The 25,339-nt window shown below is 31.8% G+C and overlaps 1 protein-coding gene across 4 annotated transcripts; it reads right to left on the reverse strand.

The window, feature by feature from the left end:
• Nucleotides 1–272: 272 nt before the first annotated feature.
• On the reverse strand, nt 273–18,504 carry aft (cap methyltransferase 2). 4 transcript variants are annotated; one of them, XM_076496238.1, is made up of 13 exons: nt 18,112–18,504; nt 16,652–17,102; nt 15,181–15,375; nt 13,013–13,210; nt 11,441–11,561; nt 8,553–8,821; nt 7,709–7,870; nt 5,079–5,219; nt 4,007–4,192; nt 3,430–3,597; nt 1,908–2,006; nt 1,058–1,250; nt 273–682 (listed from the first exon to the last, which is right to left on the reverse strand). In XM_076496238.1, exons 2-13 carry the CDS (start codon nt 17,081–17,083, stop codon nt 570–572), a joined length of 2,277 nt encoding a protein of 758 aa, XP_076352353.1. In that variant the 5' UTR covers nt 17,084–17,102; nt 18,112–18,504; the 3' UTR covers nt 273–569. The 4 variants fall into 4 exon arrangements, with proteins under 4 accessions (XP_076352353.1, XP_076352354.1, XP_076352355.1 ...); XM_076496239.1 differs by having other exon boundaries at nt 18,095–18,500; XM_076496240.1 differs by having other exon boundaries at nt 18,400–18,488.
• Nucleotides 18,505–25,339: the final 6,835 nt, after the last annotated feature.

Below are 25,339 nucleotides of genomic sequence, written 5' to 3' on the forward strand. Positions count from 1 at the left end.
AAAATCATGTTACAAAACAGAAACCAGTGAATACCAAAGTCCTCACTTAAGAAGAGACAAAATCATGTTACAAAACAGAAACCAGTGAATACCAAAGTTCTTACTCAAGAGACAAAATCATATTACAAATAAAATGTAGAGCAGTCTATAACAAAGTCCTCAACTGAGAGGAAACTCAATCATTATTACAAAACAACAACCACTGAATACAAAAGTCCTCAGTTAAGATGAATAAAAAAGTCATTATTACAAAACAGAGAACAACAAAGAAGTTTGTAGATAAACAGCAATTTTTTATTTTTTCCCTTAAATATTTTTTACATATATCAGTGTATTCTCATCCTTATATAATTTGAAGTTTTATGTTTTTGTGTAATTTCTTTTTAAGATTGTTTTCTATTAAAAATTAAATAAAAAATTAACAATAACTGTAGAAATTGCTATTCCAATCCTTTTTTAGCTTAATTAAATGACTTACACATAACCTACACTACGTGGATACTGATAAATAAACTAAAATAATTTTGTTGAAGAGATCTGTAAACAGTGAACAGCTTCTAAACACAGCATCAGGTGGTAGAACTTTCTCCATCATCTCTGTCTCGTTCTGCAATCATCCATTCTATTCTGTTCTTAAGGCAAACAAAGTTCCGTTTGACAACAAATGAATAAAAAGGCTCCTCTGAAACAGATAAAATGTCAACAACTTAATTATACTTTATGAAAATGTTAAAATTCTCAATTTAAATAATAAACTATACAATATTAAAATTGATAAATATACATAAGGTCAAAGGTTAGCTAATGCCATGCATACTAAGTTGTATTAAAGTTGCATTAAAAACTCAGTTAATGACTATTACCAAATCTCTGGTGGCATTTATGTTTATTCAAACCTTACAGTTTCTTTTGCAGTGTCTTCCTTTAACAGTACATACAGTAACAAAGGAACTTGTACAACCTGTGAATACGTTTAAAGATCTTTTAACCTTTTCTTAGAAAGTTTGTGTATCACTGAATGTCAGAAAGGTAAAACATAAAAACTGTTTTTACTTACCACAAAGACGAGAAAGAGGACAAACCTCTAAGATAGTTGTGTCTGGGGTTTTCTGTAACTGGACAAGTTTTTCCATGACAAATTTCAAATGAGACTGGACAGTGTTATTTGATTGAGTAGAGACAAAACGGCCAAACATCCAAACCTGTGGAGTATCTGTAGCACTTTCCAAGGCAAATGGAACAGAAATAACCTAGAGATCACAATAATGAAAAGTAAAACATTATTTAAGGCCATACATCATGAATTTAACAAAATAAAATTAAAATGGATCTTACAAATGGGCATTTAAAACATTATTTGAAAAAATGATCAAGAACACAGAAACATTACAAGTTTATGAAAATAAAAAACAAAATTCAATTATAACCAGTAACTGGCCATAGGTTTTATAAATATTTACTATAAAACTGTTTGTATCAAACATCTATTTTGTACACTTCTAGTATCTTATAAAGTAATTTTCTTCAGTTAATAATTTCATTTTAAAATAATAAAATCTCTAATGTTACAGATTTCAAACTATTTTCATCATCATAGCTAACAAGAAATTAAATAATTCTGATAAACAATGCAATAAATTTACTATACGATATACTAATCATGTAAAGGGTAAGAAAACACAAGTTAAATATTATCTCATTCTACAGAGGGCCTCCAATTTTTCTTTCTTTGAATCAAACACATTCTAACTGAACTTACCATTATTTTATTAAATAGCATTTCAAGAGCTGATAAAAGTGAACTTTATGGCAATAAACAGTATTTCACAGACTGAAAAAAACATTCACCTCTGAAATCTTAGTAAAATTTATCAAGCATACTTGTATAAAATTAAAGAATGACTCACCATGGAAAACAGGTTTGCTAACATATACATTGAACCTACAATAAACCTGCTGAGCATGTCTTTCACAACAACAACCAATATGTCATCCTTCCTTAGAGCCTGGAAGTAAAGTGTAACAGTTCAATACCATTAGCAACAAACAAAAAGCTATCTATTAACCACTAATACCTGAGAGTTGATAGTATTTTTACAATAATGAATCTACAGTGAGGTTTTTAACACCAAATTTTATTTCTAATACAACAGTTTCAAAAAGTATCATTAAATATAAAATACAATGTCATTACACTTTCAAAATGAATTTTAGAATTTCTTTCTTTTCTGGATACCAAACATTACAACATTATTTTTAAGAGGCTCTCATGAGTACAAAACATAACACTATTAAATTCTTAAAACACTACCATGACTACTACACAACACTGTTACATCCTTAAAACACTACCATGAATACCAAACATAGCACTGTTACATCCTTACAACATTACCATGACTACCAACATGACTGTTACATCCTTAAAAGATTCCCACAAATACCAAACACAGTTACATCCTGAAAACATTCCCAAAAATACCAAAAATAACACTGTCACATCCTTACCATGAATACCAAACATAAGATTGCTACATCCTTAAAACATTCCCAAGAATACCAAACATAACACTGGCACAGTTTTATATATCTCACTAGTCCAAAAAATAACAATGTTACCATTACAAATCTCAAAAATATGATGCATGACTAGTCTTAAAAATACTGTCATGACTACAAAATAATACTCTATTATACAGTCTTAAAAAGTTCTCATAAATAAATATACACACACATTACTGAGTACTTTTTACAATGTAACATTATTTCAAAAACTCATCACATCTTTCAGATTACATGCTCATGATCCAACACAAAATGTAACAACATACACTAGCTTTCCGAGAAGAATTACGTGCTCATGGTTCTAAACAAAATATAAGAACATAAGGTAGCTTTCCTATAAGGATTACATACTCATGATTCTGGACAAAATGTTACAACATACAGTAGCTTTCCTAGAAGAATTACATGCTCATGGTCCTACACAAAATGTAATGACATATGGTAGTATTCCTATAAGGATTACATGCTCATGGTCCTACACAAAATGTAATGACATATGGTAGTATTCCTATAAGGATTACATGTTCATGGTCCTACACAAAATGTAATGATATATGGTAGTATTCCTATAAGGATTACATGTTCATGGTCCTACACAAAATGTAATGACATATGGTAGTATTCCTAGAAGAATTACATGCTCATGGTCCTACACAAAATGTAAGAACATAAGGTAGCTTTCCTATAAGGATTACATGCTCATAGTCCTACATATAATAATATAAGCTTTAGATAGAAAACACATAAAAAGGAACACAATCCCTGACATGAGCAACTATGTACTTTAACAACACTAACTGCTACTAAAATTTTTTTTTGTTAAGTGAACAAATAATTTAATTTCATTAAAAAAACAGAAGTTACCTCAAGTATCTCAATACATTCCTGTATAAAATACTTTTTAAATTTTATCCCGTGTTCTTCCATGCCACTGTCTAGCCAGCTCACAGTGTCCAATATGGTCAATCTTTGAACAAGAACTTCACTGCATATATGCTTTAATTCACCTTTACCAACTTTGTAACAGATTTCCTATTCAGAAGTCAATAAAATGATACTGAAATGCAAATTATACAAAGAAATGATGTAATACAGTCAGGAATAGAACAAATTTGTAATTACATTAACCATGATTTATTTCATAAGTGAAAAACATGTGCAATAACATAAAATGATAACTACTGGGAACAAAATTTCACAATATTCATGCATTCTTTACTTATTTTAATTGTGATTTATCTCTTTTAAATTTTCTTATTGTTTTATGTTTGAAATTTCAAGTTGTTAAAAATATATAAATTAGGCGTAAAGTAGACAATCTGAGAATGACAAGGAGAGTTCCTTGTCCATGAAAAGTAGCACTCTAGATTTCCTTTTTTGTAATAATTTTGTCTTACACACATAGATAATACAACAATGGACACCATCAAGAAATATTTACCTGAGTCTTTGGAAATGCAGACTTAAGTCCATTAACAACTGCAGCCATCTTGCTACTGTCAGAATACAATATGCACACTTCTTTGTACTGCCATTTAGGCCTGAATTTCATGCCAATTAAGGATGAGAGTTTTAACCAATCCCATTCTGTTGACAAGAAATCTTTGGCATTTCTATGGTTTACATTCTACAAAATAAGTAAAGCAGTTTTATACAATAGTAGGTCATTGTTATTAAAATGTAACTGAAACATTTCAAGTACTTGTGTACCAGAAGTAAATGGAATTGAAACTTCTTTTACACATCCATAACAAGGACACAAGAGAATAATTTGAAAAGCTTTGTATTGTAAAACCATTTGAGGATCAATGATAGAACAGTTTTGGAAAAAAAGATAAACAGCATAAAACTCAACTTCTGAAAGTGACAGTTATTTTACTTTCATTGGCTGTAAAACAATTATATCTTACTCACTGTATCACAACACTGTCAACCTACTAGTTTTGAAATAACATTTTAAAAATGAAACTTTGTGGAATGGATGGCAACTGCCTGTTGTGGAGAGCGTGTTATGATTGATTGGATTGTCACTGTTTCTCCACAATCCACCAGGACACTATAAAAGACTGACAATACCTACACACACACACACATACTGGCCTAAAGACAAAAAGGTGGAAGATGTTCGAAACGTTGTCCTATACACTTGTTTTTCCACAACAGGCAGTTGCAGTCCATTCTTCAAAGTTTCATCATGAATACTCTGCCTAAACAATCTATCAAAGAATGTTTTAAAAACTTCACAAATTTAGAAAGCAAAAAAACATACAATTAGTAAAATCTTAAACAAATATTATCAGTATCTTTAAAGTTTGGATAGGGTTTCAGATTCAAACTGAATTAACTATTAAAACATCATGTGTTATTGTTTATAAACAACACTAATCACGTTCAACTTAAAAACAATTACTTTATGAAAAATTAAAAGGAAGAGCTGGAGTGAAACTATTAGTTAATGTTTAATAACGTGCACTAATATATATTAACAATCACTTGTAAAAAACAAGACATACTTGAACATGAACTTTGAGTCTATGAAATAGATTCAATAGAGGCTGTTGACAAAACTTTGAACTCCACACATTTCTAAAGGTTGTCCCTGTAGTTACCCATTGTTTGGAATCTATTCTTTCATGTTTAATAGGAACTCCACACTGAAAAGTATATACATATATGTATTAAGTTTTCTTATTTTGTAATTTTTCACTAATTTATAGCTGTGTATTACTAAGAAAAAATTTTATACATTAAAAATTGTCTTACCACCTCTTAAGTTTCTTATACAATTTTAAAATGCTTTCATTTTAAAATAACATGTTCAAAGCATATTTTTCAAATTAAAATTTAACTCTTCAAGTACAGGTGTGGTCATTTTGACCAATCTTGTAACCACCATGATATAGCTTTAAATTAGGTGAGTGCACCTTTATGAAATTTAAAAAGATATATTAGTAAATATCACATGCTTATCGTACACAAAAAGAAATCACATTTTTAATAAAGTATTTTTATAAAAGATCTGAGCTTACAACAGCATTACTAAGTCAGTCCAAGTACAAAATGATTTTTCCATGTTAGCAACAAAATAATTTTTGATACCTGTGATGGAGAGAACACAGATAGCCCTTTGTTCAGCTTTGTGCTTGATAACAAACAACATTTCTGAAATGACTTTATATTATAATAAAGAGTAATACACTATTCATTTCTACAACCACAGCTAATACCTTAGAAACCTCCTGGTCATTTAGATTTAATACAAAAGCAATTAACACAGCAGGGTAGTTCTGTGTAAAAAAAAATGATTATATTACAAGCATGTACAATCAAATTATAGTACTACTGATGCAAAACCAGGAAAATATGTAGTCCTAAAATAAGATCCATAAATTAATAAAAAAAACTTTCTCCCTTTACAATCACAATTAATATACAGTTGACCAAGTAAGAATATGTCTTTTAATATACATTTCTTTTAATGTTTCAGCCTATACAAATATATTAAAAATATTTGAAAATAACTTAAAAATATAAAGTTAAAACACTAATCAGCCAATACTTAAAGGAGATGACTAAACGTTCATAAGAAATGTTAATAATTAAAGGAGATGACTAAACGTTCATAAGAAATGTTAATAATTAAAGGAGATGACCAAATGTACATAAGAAACGTTAATAATTAAAGGAGATGACCAAATGTACATAAGAAACGTTAATACTTAAAGGAAATGACCAGATGTACATAAAAAATGTTATTTCCATTAAATATTAGAAACACAATAGTCATTCTCTGTACATACATTGTTTCTGGATTATAAATCAGTTTTAGAAAACATGTTTATAAAACAATCATGTGGACCTAATTTTGAGAAAACAATTACTCATGATTTTCCATCACATGACGGGCATTCAGCTTGTCCACAATAAACAAAAATGTACCATTACATAGTCTACCTTACTTACAAATGTATCAATATTTTAACTGAATACATATAAATGTATCAATAGATGACTCACAATAAATTACAGGTGAAACAATCCCTGATCTCCAATTAAGGTATAATGTTGCCCACAAAAATTACATTGTAATAGATACATCATTTACTAGCTAAGTACTCATCCCCTGAAGAGAAGTTATGTAACTTCATGATTAATGAAAGGTTATGTTAAAAACTAAAAAGTTGTTTCCCTTGTATATAATAGTAAAGAAATAGAAAAATGCTTAAAAAATTAGGAAACTACAAATATGTATTTGTCTCTGCACAGACCCAATAAACTCCCATAACAAGTAGTAAAAAATGCAAAAACTCCCATAAAAAACACAAAACATGAAAAACTGAAAATTTATGTGTACCCCCAACATGAATGTAATAAACCTCCACCACACCAAGATTGATGGTTATCCATCCACACCCTGTTATATGAAGATACAATAGACAGTACTGTTATATTTATATAGATACTGTAATTCATATGAATATGTATCAGAACCTCTCTTTTCTTGTAATTTTGCCGACTTTAATTTGTCAAGAGAACCATTTTTAACTGTTTTCAGTCTCAAATACTTCCAAACATTGTATCTGTTTCTTTTGTTCATTGCAATATTAAAGTTTCTCTTTTGTGTAACCATTTTATAACAGACACAACACTTCTGACAAATTAGTTTCCAAGATATAATTATGAAATACTTAACAGAAAATTATACATTAAACTAGAACATTGACAGAGCTCAATGGATTAACCTGTTAAAAATCATGTTGTTAAGAGTACAGACAGTTTGATTAATGCCAGAAGCATATTTCTCCCACACCATTTATTACACCATTCTTAGCTATCATTTAAAGAATTTAAAACACGGAACATTGAAAATGTCATCAAATTAACATTTTCAAAATAATTATTACATTTTTCATAAACTTGTTCGTATCATCAGTAAAAAGAACAAACTAGTTTATTATTACATCCCTAGTTATAATATATACCAATACATTAAAATAACTGACATACCATTATTTGATTATCAGTATGAAAAATACAACAAAATATGAATTTAATTTAATAAGAATACAGAACAATCAGTAACAGGACACGCACTAAAGAGCCACAACAACTATCACTTTTACGTAAGGAAATAAAGGCTTACCTCCCACTCTAAAGTACAATCAGTTCCTACAGAGAACTTGTCATCTGAATCAGGATAAAACTTCATAAAGTGATTTGTTATTTCTCTTAGAATATTTTGCCAATTGAAATCATTTGAACCGCATGGCTCGGTCATGACTTTGAAGTTCTGCCCCAAAGTATTCTAAATCAAATAACACAAAACAAAGTTAAATTTCAGAAACTAAATTATCTTTTCTTTAAATCCTGAAAAACCACAGTGGGCTATGTGAAGTTTAACTGTAAGGAATCAAATCTTGAATCTTAGATTTGTAATCAACAAACTTACTGTTGATAAACCAGAGGACTAACTTATTTGGTGGTAAATGTTTAAACTACAATTTTAACACAGTTTTGTTATAAACAAACACCTTAAACTTCACATACACATTTTAAGTAAAGTTAAGTTACATTTGATAGCATAAAACAAAAAAAAATTATAACTAGATAAAAATGTTTCTTGAAAAAGAGTTAATACAATTGAAAAACTTTCAATCCAACGATAAAACTATTACCTCAATTAATTTTTGAGAATTATGTCTAATAACTTTTTTATCAACATTTGCTTCACTTACTGTTGCAGTGAAGTGCTTCACAAATCTCACAATCAGTTTAGAACTTGTACATTTTAACAGTTGTAGAACTGATAAAAAAGAAATCTCTGTAACCATGAAAGTTAAAATTATTTTTATTCCACTGTTATGAAACAAGCAAAGTTTATCAACTAGAGTAAAACAGTTATATAATAAATATGATGTTATAATAATAATAAAAAACTTTGCTCTAATTAGAATGATCAGTTGTAAGGAAAAAAGTTATACAATTACCACATTAGGTCTGCTATCTTTTATAATCCGCTTGTTGGTTTCTAGATATTTAATATTGTACTTCTGAAAGAACAGCTTCACACATTCATCCTTTAAGTAGTCTAAAAGGGAAGAGTCTTCATCTTGCATTTGGTCCCACAGACGCAAGTTCTCCTTAATGGTAACTTCTTGGTACTCTTTAAATTGACGACAACAGTGTTCTAACTGTTCTAGGAATAGTGGTGGTAAACATTCCAAAGGAAACATGGCATGACTACCATACTGCTTTCCTAAATAAAAAATTAGCAACATGAGCACAAACACTGTTCGAGTTTGATATACATTGAAAAACAAACACAGTATGTGTACCATGTTCTAAAAACAATATGAGTAAAGTAATCAACTCTGATAGACATTCCAAACTACTATACTACTGGAATTATTATAAAATCTATCACTAGTTCTGAAAACAGAGCCAGTTACTAACAGTTATTTGTAAAATATCAGTGATAAAAACCATGTTCACAGCTAAACAGTTGAGAGCAACAACAGTAGATGTCAGTAGTGGCTGTATACAAGATATAAATGGTAAAAACCATGCTCATAGATACAGAGTTGAGAACAACAACAGATGTCAGTAATGGCTGTATCCAAAATAAAAATGGTAAAAACCATGTTTATAGATACAGAATTGAGAACAACAATAGACGTCAGTAATGGCTGTATACAAAATATAAATGGTAAAAACCATGTTCATAGATACAGGATTGAGAACAACAGTAGGTGTCAGTAGTGGCTGTATACAAGATATAAATGATAAAAACCACATAAGAACTAGAGGGTTGAAAAACAAGAACAAGTTAAAACCTGAATTTCACGTTTTTGAAAAATGGATTTTTTGCACAATTAAAATCTAAAACACTAATATTCCACAACTGACAGAACACTAAATGCCTGAAAAGTAGATGTGCTGCTGGCCAAAATCTTAAGGCCAATGAACATAAAGAAAAAAATATGCATTTTGCATTGTTAGACTCAATCACTTATTTGAGTAAAGCTTCAAAAGATGAAAATAAGAAAAAGGAAAATAAAAAAAACAACAACTTTTTAGCATTTAATATGGAAAATGTGAACACTGAAATTAGCCTAAATACTAGCTGGTCAAAAATGTAAGAGCATACCAAAAAGAAGTCCTAAACAGGGTAGGAAATGCCCAACAAGAGGTCTCAGTAGTGAGTTGTTGCTGTCATTGTGAATAACTGGAAACATTTGCTTTGGCATGGTAGATATAAACATTTGCAGAAGGCTGGCTGGAATGTTATTCCAAGTGGTAAAGATGGCTTCACAAAGATCATGCACGATTTGGAATTGACATCCATTTCTATAGACTTCCCTTGCCATCCACCCCCAAACATTTTCAATGGGGTTCAGTTCGGGCAAACAAGCTGGATGGTCCAAAAGAATCATGTTATTCGCTATGAAAAAGGCCTTTGTCTTGCAGGCATTGTGGATTGCAGAGTTATCCTGCTGAAAGATCCAGTGGTTTCCAGCTTTCAGTCAATAAGGATGCTCTCTCCACCATGCCAATGTAGCCAGCTGCTGTTTGATGCCCCTGTATGGTTATACATTGTTTCATGGAAGGAGAAAGCACCCTAGATCATGATGGAACCTCCTAAACTGGGTCGTGTAATATCTTTATCGTGCCAGTAACATTGGAAGCCATCTGAACCATCAAGATTAAATTTCTTCTCATCAGAGAACAAAACCTTCGTCCACTTTTCTACGTCCCATATTTGGTGCTTTTCAGCTGTTTTGTGGTGTGGAAGGAGACATGACCTTTGAAGATGTTTATGGTTTTTAAAGCCTTTCTCTCATAGATGCTGTCTTATTGTTCTTGAGCTGCATTTTGCGTCCGTAAGGGCCTTAATCTGGTTCGACGATCGGCTGGTGTCTTGCCGGACAACCCCTCGAATCCTCTTGTTCAATGCCAGGGAAATTTTCTTGGGTCAACCACTTAAAATTCTCATTCCGTAACCCTCAGGGTCTTTTAAGAAATTTGCATCAGCAGTTTTACTACGCCTAATCTCACCAACTACAGCATGATGAGAGAGACCTTGCTTTTGCAGCTCGACAATTCTGCCACATTCAAATTCTGTCAACTTTTTAGCCTTTGCCATGTTTTTAGATATCAGTGGAAAATGTTGACAATGCTAATGCTTAAACACAAATGACTAAATTTCATTAAATGTTTACTGGTTAGCACTTCGTTTCAGTATGGTCTTAATCTTTTGACCAGCTTGTATTTAGGCTAATTTCATAGTGTTCATTTTTCCTATTAAATGCTAAAAAAGTTTTTTATTTTTATTTTCATTTTTCTTATTTTCCTCTTTTGAAGCTCTTCTCAAATAAGTGGTTGAGTCTAACAATGGAAAATGCATATTTTTTTTTATGTTCATTGGCCTTAAGATTTTGGCCAGCAGTGTATCAGAACCAGAACCAAAGAGTTCTTTCAAATAAAACATGTCATTCCTAATAACTTGCACATTCCACTGACCAATAAAAACAATTTAATTTATCATCTTGTTTACAAATTGAACACATTAATATTGATAGCATTACAACAGCAAATATTTCAATTCCTTATAATATTGTCTAATTTGTAACATATATTTAAAATTCAAGAAAATAACAATGTATGGTTGTCACATCCCTTGCCAAAGTCTAAATTTTAAAAAACAGAAATAAAAATTATACAGATTTTTACTTCAATTAGAGAAATTTCATGATATTTTGATGATTATTCTTACTAAATCTGTACATCCAAAAATAAGTAACATCTCAAATTGTCAATCATTTTTAGCAAGCATTTAATTTTGCCATTAAAATTCAATGAACCTTAAGAAACAAACCAATTTTTGACTTGGCTAATGTGAGGAAACTTGTCAGGTTTTCCTTGCCTATATATTTCAAACACACAATATAAACTTCAGAGTTTCCTGACTTACTGGTTCCCGGCTTGTATACGTTGACCTACAAGATACAAAATACTAAATAACAAACTAGTCTTTAATAGACTTGGGCATGTTGATAGAAATTACATAATGTGAGAAAAACAACATGCAATATTTCAATATTAAAACTAAATAATGCACAAAGTCTGTGCTGAATTTAAAGAGATTTTTTAAAACACTTGTGAGAAAATAGTACTGCAAGGTTAATGAAATATACCTTCTTATTTAGTGTAGTTACATTTTGTTAATCATTATATTTAATAGAGAACATTAAAATGAGCAATAAAAAAAAAAGGTCAAATATACATTACAGTTTCATAAAATAACATACAGTCCTTTTGCTAGAAAGGGCCACTGGTAGTCACAGTGTCCAATTTTTAATTATTTTACCAGTCACCATGCAAAACAAAAATGATCATTGCCTGACACCTATTCACTCTTAATGCTTAATAAATGTGAAGACAATAAAGGAGAAAATTTGCACTTTGAAGAAATTCTCAAGTCTATTTAGGCTGTTTGTTGACATAACACATATTTAATCTACTGCTACATAACTATCATGTACTCTAGCTCTTCCTATTTTGTGCTGTAATTTATTTCAAACAATTGCTTTATGGTTTCCTAGTAGCCACCAGCACAGAAATTTCAAAGCCTTTTGACACATTTATTGCCAGTAATTTACTGTTTTCTCCAAATGCATGCAAACTGAACTGTGGCTAGTAACATAACTGTATGATGCTACACTTCAGACTTGGAACTAATTCTCAAAGACATATGATATTTGTTTTCAAGGCATCTTTATTTCTGAAACATATGTTATGTAATATATAGTTTCTGATAATGTGAACACAGTATAAAAGTATGTCATCACCAAATGTCTCAGATTCTAACCTTTCTTTAGATATGCACTTCTCTTGAAAACAATTCTCTAATAATGTGAACACAGTATAAAAGTATATCATCACCAAAGGTGTTTCAGATTCTAACCTTTCTTAAGATATGCACTTCTCCTGAAAACAATTCTCTAACTTCAAATTTGCTGAAATGTTAGCACTTAATCACAAATTACCTTGTTAAATTCTCCACCTTCATAAAATTATGTTTTGTAGTTTCCACAGTAAACTAGAATGAAACTACACCAACACATGAATCTCAAAACAAATAACTGCATCTACATCAGATTGGCCAGCAGTTTCAGTCTCTGCCAGTACACTAGATTTTGAAACAATTTCTTATTGGTACTTGTATGTTAAAAAAAAATGCTGACACACCTATCAACAGCACATAAAATAATGGGAAAAAAAAGTTTTAATGTAAAGCACCACTTTCAGTTTTAGAATATTTTTAACATTAAAGTCCATTCATTTATAATCTTTTGGGTGACACTGAAATATCATAACTAAATAAAAACACTGATTTTAAAAACAATAAAAAAGTTCAATATCTCTAATAAAGATCTGCCAACCTTACCTCTTTGAAAACACAATTTAAAAGGTACATACAGCATACAGAGTCACACTCATAGAGTGTGAATTTCTTTACCACAAAACTCCCACCAGCAGCTAATACATGAAGTGCCAGTATCACTTCAGTAAAATTAAGTGAGGCCACTAAATGTTCCTGCTCTCCTGGGTTAAAAGAACAATCAATGCTGCCATCTGCTGTCACCTGTGTAATTTAGTATTTATATAATGTTCAAAGAGCAGTAATATTTATCAAATAATCATAATTATATTTTACACATTTAAAAACAAGAATTATACAGTAATATACATAAAATTACCTTATTTATATATCATATAAGATCAGAACTACATTTAGAAATACATAACACATACTGGTTTAACATATACAGTGGCACAGAACTGTTAAATATTTTTGAACTCTCTGGTTTCATACAATTTGTGGACTCTCTGATGCAAACAGTTTTTGTTTCATACATACATAAACATGTACTACGTACTAACCTAACCAATACTAGGAGTGCAAAAATTGCATTCTTTAATAATTGTCATGCAACTTCAAAATACTAGTTATAAGACTAGTTTAATACAGAAAAATATATTTTCAAAAAATTAATGCTACAATACATAATGTTAACACTCCTACGAAAAGACGTTTCTAGTCCTGATTTCTCCAAGCCCGTTCCCCTGGCTGTGGTTTCGCTAGATAGTAGATAGGGACAGTGGGAATCTCGTTAATCCATTCATTAATGGATTTAAATGGCAATTTCATTTAAATAAAAAATTATTAGCCTAATATTAATAGCCTTTCAAGTTGCTCTGGGGCCTATTAGGCCCCACTTTTCGTAGGAGTGTTAAATAGATTAAATTATCTTCTGAACCCCCAATGTTATTTCCATGCTATCATGACTTTTGAACCTTGGCATCCATGTAATAATTGAAATGTTTCCACTACTGACAAGATGAGGTGGATATAGGAGATAACATATATCACATAATTAACTCCAATTATGACCTCTATACATCCTTTATGAACAACATTAATATTCTTCCATGATAATAATATTTTGAAAAGTTACTCTTACGTCAAATTATAAAATGATGCATCTCCCACTTGTTTCAACTTTCATAATATCGAAACACAGTGACATTGTAATGCTCAGTGACATTGTTTACAAAACAAACAAAAATGTTGTAAGATATTTTCAATACTCATGGTTATTGTTACTGTTAAGCATTTCTAGCTTCTAGTAGGTTTCAAAAGCTCATTCTTTTTTGTCTACAGGTTTCACATAAAGCCATTAAGTTCATTCCAATCTACCTTTGTTTTTTTTCTCTAAAAATGGATAACATATATTATTGCCCAGGAAGGATACTGGATTATACATTGTGTAAGAATGTCAGTATCAGTGTCCTTCAACAGTTATTTAGGTTACTACCTGTGTTGTAATAAGAGTTACCAACTATGTGGTTAGTACTGGTCACAAAGAGTAAATTGCATGGTTTCTAGTTTATTAAGAAATATCATGTTTATTTTGTCTAATCTGGAACAATTATTCACTATATTCTGAAATATCATCTAGAACTGGTCTAGTCTGGCAGAGATAAAGGATTCAACAACAGAAATGCATTTAGTCAAAGCAATATTCGTGCACATTTATTACACAAGCAAGTACACATTATGCTTGTGTATGGTGTTATAATAAAAACTCAACATTTTGTTGTTTCTTTCAAGTATCATTATTTCATTTTACATTGATTCAGCTAATATGAGGTTTAATATTACTCAATAAATGAGACCTTAACACACAACAGACCTATATTTATTGCAGTTTATTCTGGATATACCACTTTATCAACACTTAAAACATTAAATTCTCCTGGAATGTGACAATCACACATAATACATACTAAAACTACTGATGACAAAGAAGATTAACTTTCTAGCACAGATACTTGGTCCTACAAGTACTATAGCCTGATGATGAAGTCTAAAGATTAGTAAAACTCCTATCACAGGTAATATATTCTGCAAGTAATGAAACAAAACCAAAAGCTTTGATAAATGTTTTTCAAATGAACATAGCTAACTTCAAAATTGTTACACATAAGAGAATACTGAATATCAATGAAAACAAGTTCATTATTTATTTAAATAATATTTTGAGAGTTTACCATATGAAAGAGTCCATTCATTTCAGTGATTTCAAGAAGATCGTCTAGAAATCCTTCATTCATTACATTTCCAGTGTTGTCCTTACCAAAAATCCAGTTGTTCAAAGTTGGAAAAATAAAACGATCATCAAATATTGTTGTATTGGATCCATTTTCTTCATAATATGGATTCAGAGTATTTGCTTTCCATCTTAACTATAGTTATAGTGAAAAAAAGAACAACCATTAGTTTCACTGAATAAAAACTATCTGTTTTAGTTTTATATAAAATTGTATTTTCATAATTTTGCATAAGATAATCTCTAAATGGTTCAAAACATTGATTTCTTACCATGCCAACTTCAACAGTTCTCTTGTATAAACAAGGACAATCAGTAAGTTAAGTACTGGAAATTGTTTGTTTGTTTTTGAATTTCGCATAAAGCTACTCGAGGGCTATCTGTGCTAGCCGTCCCTAATTTAGCAGTGTAAGACTAGAGGGAAGGCAGCTAGTCATCACCACCCACCGCCAACTCTTGGGCTACTCTTTTACCAACGAATAGTGGGATTGACTGTCACATTATAACGCCCCCATGGCTGGGAGGGCAAGCATGTTTGGCGCGACGGGGATGCGAACCAGCGACCCTCAGATTACGGGTCGCACGCCTTAGCACGCTTGGCCATGCCGGGCCCAGTAATGGAAATAAACATTTACAATTTTCTTTATTTTGGCCAAAGTTTCTTCATAAGGATAGCTCTTGAGTCAAATGTGATTAAGCCTAAAAATGCATGAGCAACCATTCACTAATACTGTTTTGCTCAACACTAATTACTCTTTTTAATGATTTTTTCTCATTCTTTATAAATTTCAGAACCTGGAGCAGAAAAAAAATGCTTTGAAATGACAAAGCAGTAAGAACAATCAACAATATATTACAATGATGTAATATACATTACATTATTATTATGAACAGAAAATCTTAATACATGTCAAAACAAGTGAAGCACATGATACATGACATGGCAATAATTAAACTGTTTACCTACCATATGTTAAGGGTTTTATTAAGTAAACTGAATATTAACCATTATTTATGATAAAACATTTTTCAGGTTTGAGATTCCTTTCCAAAATGATTTTCATTAACAGTAATTATTTTGAAAAAATCTTATAAAATTTACTACATAAAGTAAAAGAAGTATTATGACAGAAATGTCACCAAAAACTGAACCTGGCCACAAAACTGGCAATTTAAATCCTACGATTAAGCAATTTCTGACTGACTTAAAAGTATGAAATTAGGAAAATTAAAGTATAATTTCACATTATAAGCTACTTAAGTTTAAAAAAATACATACAACATAACAATTCAACCATGAGTAAAACTACCTTATCAACATTAACAAAGAAAGTATAATTTAAAAAATTAAATCTTTCCAGAGTACTTTTCATGCAAACTAAGTTAATCTACTATTATTTGATTATAGCTACCTTTGTATGTTTTCTTTCTGACTGAAGGAAGTGATTTAGGGATGCTATAAAAGCACCAGGAGCTTCACAGAGATGAAAAGTTTGTAACTTTGAAGTATCTGGAATAACTGGATAACTCTTGAGAATTTCATAAAATTTGCACCAAGCCTGAGTTAACAGTTCTGGTTTAGCTTGTCTTCTCACTGCAGAAATAATATTTCCAGCTTTGTTGGTGTACGTTGTATGTTGATGCCAGTCATGAAGGATTTTTCCTTCCAATAAGTCTTTGGTAGCATTCAATTCATCCTTCAGATTCATCAGTGCTGGTATACTCCAAACTGGTTTTTTAAAACACACATCTACAGATGGAATAACCCATTTTTGTCCTTCACTTCTAAATTGAAATTTCTTTTCAAATAATTCTTTTGCACTATCAGAAAAACTTGTATTCATTGTACCTGTTGAATATCAGCTGTTAAAGAAAATATAATGTTGTATGTTAAGGACAAGTCTAAATTATAAAATGGCTATTTCTGTAACGTTTCTAACAAGCTCTACCACTATCAGTGATGACGAGAAACCCACTTGTTGAGAAATTTATATGCAAAAACGGCTCGTTTGGGCTGAGAAAACACTTTACATAGAAGAGCGAACAACGTTTCGACCTTCTTCGGTCATCGTCAGGTTCACAAGAAGAAGGTCGAAACGTTGTTCGCTCTTCTATGTAAAGTGTTTTCTCAGCCCAAACGACCCGTTTTTGCATATAAATTAAAAAAGCTCTACCACTGTTAAAAAAATAATTTCGAATGTTAAGGTCAAGTCTAGATTATAACATGATCGTTTTTTAAGCTGGACTTGTTCTTATCATGCAACAAATTGACATTGTTTATAAGAAGCACTACCTAAACAAGAATACTGATTTAAATGTAACCTCTTACAGTTTTACTTCCACATTACAGATTTGGAAATATACTTCCTGCTTCATCTAATAAGGACAAAATATTTCATATAAAATAACTTTGTAACCACCATGTTGATGAAATATTATTCAACTCACCATGTCTGACCTACTTATATTATAAACAATTATTAATACAAAACACACAATATATTACAGCCATACCCCCCTCAAAAACAAACACCAAATACATGTTATTTAACAAAACTGCTTACTAAAATTCATAAAGATTCTCAGAGGGGCAGAGGTAGCCTTTAAAGTTTAACAACAGAATCAAATTACTAGAGCACATAAAATAAACTTTCTTCGTTTCATATTCACGCCCTCAAAACTAAAACATTTGGTAAAAGTTAGTTTTATAGAAGCCTTGGTTAGCTAGTAAATAATATTAACAGTAGACTGCTAACCCCCAAATAAATTATTATACACTTACAGCATCTAAAAATCTTTACTTCATACCTCTGTTTCTAACACATGAATCAAGTAATATTTTATTTATTTCATACCCGTAACACAAGCATACCGTAATTTCACGTGTCTTCTTGATATTTGTTTTGTGCTAGTCTTCTAAACCGTAACAACGAAAAATAGATCACATACACTGCTGTCAGACGAATACTTGGTTTTGGTTTTGCTTTCGTCGTTTTGTTACAACATCACACAAAATTAAATACCGAAAATTCAATTTGAATTTTAATAAATTTACAAACTAACGTAAATCACAACAGCTATTACTTTTTCACAAATAATAAAAAACATCTCGAAGAACTGATGTTATTGCCGTTTTTTAACGATTACATCATTAACTTACAAATATATGTTTTGCACTTTTTTTCTCAAACACCTCCTGCTCCTCCCAATCAAATGTCTTACTCTCATAATTTACTGTTGTAAATAAAGATCACGTGAGCAAGCGAATATTATCAAAAGGTAGCGTTCTAATTTTTCATTCAACGTTTTTTTTTTTTTTTTTTTTGGCTATATTACATTACATTGAAAACAAATAAATAAATTTACTGGAGTTAATTTTATACGATTTCTTTCGTCTTGATATATAAACTAATATTACTAATTAAGAAGTAGCCAAAATTTAAATTATAAATGTAATGAGTTGTACACAAAGTAAATTATAAATAAAGATTTAATGATAACTTAAGAGAAATTCAACAGCTGAATCTATTTTCTTGAGTTTTTTTACCATAAATATCACATAAGACGGCCATCCAACCACTCATCTCAATAACTAACATGGACTGAGCACTATACTTGCTTGGACCTGAAAACTGAAGCCGATAAAAACACTGAAGCCAGGTGATTATGGCGCTCAACTGGTAATCTAAGGGTCGCGGGTTCGAATCCCCGTCACAACAAACATGCTCTCCCTTTCAATCGTAGGGGCGTCTTAATGTGATAGTCAATCCCACTATTCGTTGATGAGTAGCCCAAGAGTTGGTGGTGGGTGATGTGGACTAGCTTCCCTTTCTCTGGTCTTACACTGCTAAATTAGAAACGGCTAGCGTAAATAGTCCTCGTGTAGCTTTGCGCGAAATTCAAAAACAAACAAACAAAAACACTGAAAATACAAGAACAACACCATTAGATAAACTGGATACAAACATGGAAAAATTTAAGTAATAAAACAATAGAAAGTAAAAGAAGAGGTTTAAACTTTAAGATCGCCCATAATATATTAAATACTAGAAAAAGGTTAGGTTCAAATTAACTAAGACAAATATGTGTACATATTATCCGAACACAGTTACAGTAAAACATCTCTTATTTGACTGTTTAAGTGTTCAAATTTATTGGAGTAAAATTATGTTTGAGGTCATATTTCTCAGTTAAACAACAGTTTTATTTCATACTTCATTGTATGATCCTAAAGAACATTTCTTTCATCTTGTTTGTGAGTGAATTGAAATATCACATTTGGGCATCCACGTATAGTAATGAGTAAGAATAAACACCAGAGTACGAGTGAGTTGTAGGCAGAATTCAACAAGAAATGGATATCGGATGAATCAAGTTTGCTCACCAAAAGGGTTGGTCTGCTAGAATTAAAGTTCTGATATGTTCACTGTGGCCAACAAAGATATTTTATTTCTAGTGACTAGAAAGGTGAGTTGCGGCGAACCAACGAAATTTGAATGCAATGATAGGATGTAATAGTTGTATACTTGTTTCCTTTATGTGCAAGACTGCGAGAAAAAAGAACACGATGGTTAGTATATACGTTTTTATTTATTCGTTCGTTCTTCTTTTCTTCTAGTACTATAAATTAAAGTAAAACTTAAATTCAAACGTGCTGATGGGGCTCAATCTATGTGAATTTTACCTACTCTGTATAGCATTTAGTTAAATTTAAACAAGTATTTTATATATTTAATTAAGCCTTACTTTAAAGGTTCAATTTAAGTGCACTGTTAAGGGACGAGACAGGTGAAAATTTTACTTTTTTTTTATATCCTTATTCAGTATTTAATTATGCCAGTGCATAGAATACAAATTTGTATTAAGGTACGAATTATTATAGCTGAAAACTTATAAAAGGAAAATTGTGTATTTTTTGACACAAAAACATGATGAAAATTGAAGCCAACAAGCTATCTTTTTCCGTCATGTTACCACTCCTGAAACAATCACGCGTGTTACAATGCATGGAGCCGCTCTGTATTGATCTTGTATAGACTAGGTTCACTGATGCTCTGAGGTGGATTTAACAAGAAATACAAAGACCATGTTTCACCGTTTCTCATAAATCTATTGCCACACAGGCTTGCAGTTTGAGTTATTTGAATTTTTTTTTGACGTGTCAGCTAGGGAACAAACCTATACCAGTATATTATATCTAATGCGTAATTATCTCATAAAGTCTGCAGACAGGCGTATTTGACCTGTCTTTATTCTGTGACAAACGAAAACAAATGAAACTTATTAAAGTTTCACTATCGTATGTTATTATATGACATTTATTGTACGTCAGAAAGCATTTCAATAGTTATATAAAAGCTTTATGAATGAACACACATATCAAATACTTTTGATATATAACAATATAGTACAGAACATCCATATGTGATGCACACAACTTTAAACCATCCATACACGTGACCAAAACAATTTAAATAAAGTTTCTTCACAATAAATGTGAAAATTATGGAGATATAATGAATGACATGAACATTATGTAGATATTATTTGCTGTTGTCTTAATATTGTTGTAACTAGCCGAGCCCAGCAGCCCAGAGCTACTGGTGAACTACTGAAGAACAAGATAAATACAGTGGAGCGCCGTTAAGCCGCGGTATTTGGGGGGGGGGGTCAACCTGCTTAACCGCGGCTTAAACTTTTGTGACTGAAAAGCCGAAGTCGCCAACAGCTCCGCTGAGGAGCCTCATCCGGGCCATTGCGTGATCATTATAATATTAATGTATAGACTATTCAGATACAATTGACAAGTGCCGTTTTAACACAAACGACCAATGCATTGCGATGGTTCGCTTTTCCCTGTAAAATTTCGTCTTCCTGTGTTACATGCGGGCCGCCATGTCAATATGATATGCTCACTATTAATTCAGAAACTGAAGTGATTTCTATTGGGTTTGTGGCCAATATCTATACAATTCCATAAAAATATCGGATTATCGAATACTTTAATTATTGATCACTTTTTTCACGGATTTACCGCGGATTAACTTTAATTTATGGAGAGGTGTGATTCGGTAACAATGGCGGCCTCCATAAAGCTGATATAGAGAGCGGATAAGGTAGATTAACGGTCGATTTCTATTGTAATATATTTTATTTATTTCCCAAATTAAAGCAAATCCTTTTTAAATACCCCCTTGAAGTTATAAAGACAAGGAGAGTGTGAGAAATTTTTGTTTGTTTGTTTGGGAATTTCGCACAAAGCTACTCGAGGGCTATCTGTGCTAGCCGTCCCTAATTTAGCAGTGTAAGACTAGAGGGAAGGCAGCTAGTCATCACCACCCACCGCAAACTCTTGGGCTCCTCTTTTACCAACGAAATAGTGAGATTGACCGTCACATTATACACCCACACGGCTGGGAGGGCGAGCATGTTTAGCGCGACGCGGGCGCGAACCCGCGACCCTCGGATTACGAGTCGCACGCCTTACGCGCTTGGCCATGCCAGGCCCTGTGAGAAACTTTAAAAAGCCAGGTAGTAGATTTAATACATCAAAAATTTTGGGACAAGACTTGCTACAGCGGCTTAAGCGATTTCGCGGTTTACTGGTCCGCGGCTTAATGGCGCTCCACTGTATATGGAATGACTATGAATAGTTATACGCATCATCATTATAACTTACATGAATTACATTTACATAAGAGAAACAATTTCTCAAAATGTCGTTAATTTATACGAAAATAAATGAATATTGAATATGCTCACACGATATGTTATTCACAGTAACACATGTATGAAAAATTAATCCTCCGCTAGTACAGCCGCACGTCTGCTGATTTACAATGCTAAAATCAGGGATTCGATTCCCCTCGGTGGGCTCAGCAGATAACCCGATGTGGCTTTGCTATACGAAAACACACACATGAAAAATTAATTATGTGCAAAAACAAAATCGTTACAAACATATTATTATTACCGGTAAACCAAACAATAGAATACTAAATGTAAACAATTCATCATGTAGCTTTATGTTTAACTATAAAAAAGCAACGTTCTTACACAGAAATAAGTTTATCTGCAAAAAATACACAGAGGATATGGATCATAGTTTGGTGTGTCAGAGTTGGCAGCATTTGCTCAGAAAGAAGCCTGTTGAAATATTTTTCATGTAGGTTTTTATTGCGCATGCCAACACTATATAGTTTTATTTATCTGTGCTCTGCCCACCATGGGTATGAAAGCAGGTTTCTAGCGTTGTAATTCCGCAGACATACTGCTGAGTCATTGGGAGGCTCGTTAAAATTCTAAACAAATCTTTGAATCTTTTGCTATGCTAGAACAGTTTACCCGTGTGCCATAGCCCATAGTTCTTCAAAGAAGCAATTCCATACCCTAAAAGTATGATAAAATGCTAAAGAATTAGAAATGTCAACCTTACTCACACATGAGCTGAATAACCAGATTTATAGATTTTGAACCACTTATCAGACGGAAGGCACAAATAACAGCTGCTACAATTTTTTTTCTGGTTCATTCAACTAAACTATAGATTTTAAGCCACTTTTTATAATATACGCACGTCTCAAACACTGGAGTGTTTGATCCCCTAGCCTGGCATACTAACCATTAGGCCATGCCCTGTTCATTAAATTATCAAATCAGATTCTTACTGTTTCAGTTATAAAAATATCCTAATATACTTAAAATAAACGCTTTGGTTAAAAATATATCTACATCAATTACAAAGAAACTGAAAATTAAAAATAAATCTCACCAGTGCTTGTTTTTATTATTAAAACTCATAAAATATAATGTCTGTGGTCATAACACCCAAGCACTTTGGAGATAATTTCATCTATAAGATAAGATCCAGATGCTAATGTCAAACAAGGCAGTATCTACGAGAAATCAGTTAAGGACTATGAGTTCAATGCTTGAACCCAGAACGTATCAATTTTCATGTATAAATAAAATTTATTAAAACCACACTAAATTTCTGTAAAGAAAATTCCAAACTTTCGCCCTTTTATAAGATACACAAAAAGATTGTTGTAGGTTGAATTAAGCACAAAGCTACTCAATGAGCTAGCTGTGCTCTGCCCACCACGGGTATCGAAACCCGGTTTTTAGCGTTGTAAGTCCACACACATACCGCTGAGCTACTGTAGGGTATAAAAAAAAAAAGACAAAATATTCTTATAGTTTATATATACCACCCTATATTTCTACAAGATTCCCAACATCTATTCTTTTATTTAATAATTACAAGACGTTAAACAAAACCAAAACCTTTATTTTAATAGTTCTTAATTCTACATTACCCTCCCCTTCTCTTGTAAACCAGATAAGTTAAGACAAGCCCAGCCACCTGAAATTGGACTTTTTCTTGCTCCGATACAGTGTGTGTTTTCTTATAGCAAAGCCACATCGGACTATCTGCTGAGCCCACCGAGGGGAATCGAACCCCTGATTTTAGCGTTGTAAATCTGGTACAGTGTACTTAAACATTTTCAAGTTATTTACTCACAAACCAAAATGACCTTGATTAATTAACGGCCTTTACGTGCTTATATGGTGATAATTTTCGTCTCTGAAACGTTGCTTATAGTTTCCTTTATAGTAATGTTATGAAAACTATACCAACAGTTGCTTGTCATCACCCATATGCACTCGCTACAGTCATACTAAGCATCATTATTTACGCTAATTGCCCAAGCTAATATTACGTGACACAAAACACTATTTAATTAGCAGGATTTCATAAAATTTAGCTTAAAAACTGAAACTGCAGAAAAAAGTTTAGACCGACAGATCACGATACTTTTTGCGTAGACGAGCGCAAATATTTTTGATAAAATTGGGTATTCTTTGATAGATTGTTTATGCAGAGTATTCATGATGAATATTTATAGAATGAACGACAACTGCCTGTTGTGGAGACACAAGTATAGAGAAAGACGTTTCGAAAGTCTCCACAACAGGCAGTTGTCGTTCATTCTACAAAGTTTCATCAAAATTGGGTGTTTTTAATGAATAATTTTGGACATGTGATTTATATTTAGACCAAACTTATAGTAAGTTGTAAAGACTCAACAGTGTACTAACTTTGAAAGAAGTTATAAAAATTACATCTTTTTCTAATAAGTAAAGTTTCTTTACTTTCGATGCAAAGAAGAAATTTGGAAGAGCTTCAATCAAAATTGGAGATTTTATGTGCCCTGCATTTCATAATTGATTGTGAAGTAAGAATTTGGTAGAGCACATACACTGACAATATACAATTGTTTGGATTACGACAGTCCGAACTACAGAAAGTAGCAATTACTAAACTATCACTCCCGATTTTTCACACCCGATGGGGGGGGGGAGTGAATTTTGCAACCACTTATGTGGATTGTTCAACTTGCAAATTGGTAATCTCTGATTACGTGAACCTGAAAGCTGTAAACATGCAGTCACAGAGTAATCTTGTTGCCACGATACTTCAAAGTTTCCATGTAGGTTTGTATAAGTGAGGTGTTGTGAACAGTTTTCAAAATGTTAATAGAATAAAGACAAATGTGTCACAAATTAACTGCCACATGAATTTATTTCTGCACACTGCACAGTATAAAAGATGGCCATTATACTTGACAAGGTTACTAATAACTTTCATTGCATGAATTACGTTTTCAAATATTAATAAAATTAGTAATTACCCTTGATAAGTTCATATCTACTGAAAATCTGTTCATGTTGTTTGATAAAAATAATTAAAATGTCTTTGCAAACTCTTGAAAATTACACATCAATACAATGTAGCACATAATTATTCATACTTTCATTGAAGTAAGATTCATTTAGTCCTCTAGTCCACATGTTCCCAAACGTAGACCTCCTTTGTAATGATCTGTTTATGAATTCTTTCATAAGCTCTTCTGTATTTATCTTGTCGACCTCATCTTTGTGAGTGTGACAAACTACCACATGGTTGAGGCAGCAATAAGACATAGTTGACCTTAACCACGTCTTCAACCGTCTAATGCAGAAAAGCTGCGTTCACATTCGCAGCTGGATACTGGACATACAAGCAAAATTTTCAGGAGGAGAAACTCTTCACTAAA

The sequence above is a fragment of the Tachypleus tridentatus genome, chromosome 3 (genome assembly GCF_004210375.1).
Source record: "Tachypleus tridentatus isolate NWPU-2018 chromosome 3, ASM421037v1, whole genome shotgun sequence".
Classification (NCBI taxonomy): Eukaryota; Metazoa; Arthropoda; class Merostomata; order Xiphosura; family Limulidae; genus Tachypleus; species Tachypleus tridentatus.

Coding starts and splice junctions, on each gene's coding strand:
- aft (XM_076496238.1), bottom strand. CDS start 17,083: ATGAATACAAGTTTTTCTGATAGTGCAAAAGAATTATTTGAAAAGAAA. Junction 4,193..5,078: donor GACTCAAAGTTCATGTTCAA/GTATGTCTTGTT, acceptor CTTATTTTGTAG/AATGTAAACCATAGAAATGC. Junction 683..1,057: donor TCCTCTTTCTCGTCTTTGTG/GTAAGTAAAAAC, acceptor TATCTGTTTCAG/AGGAGCCTTTTTATTCATTT.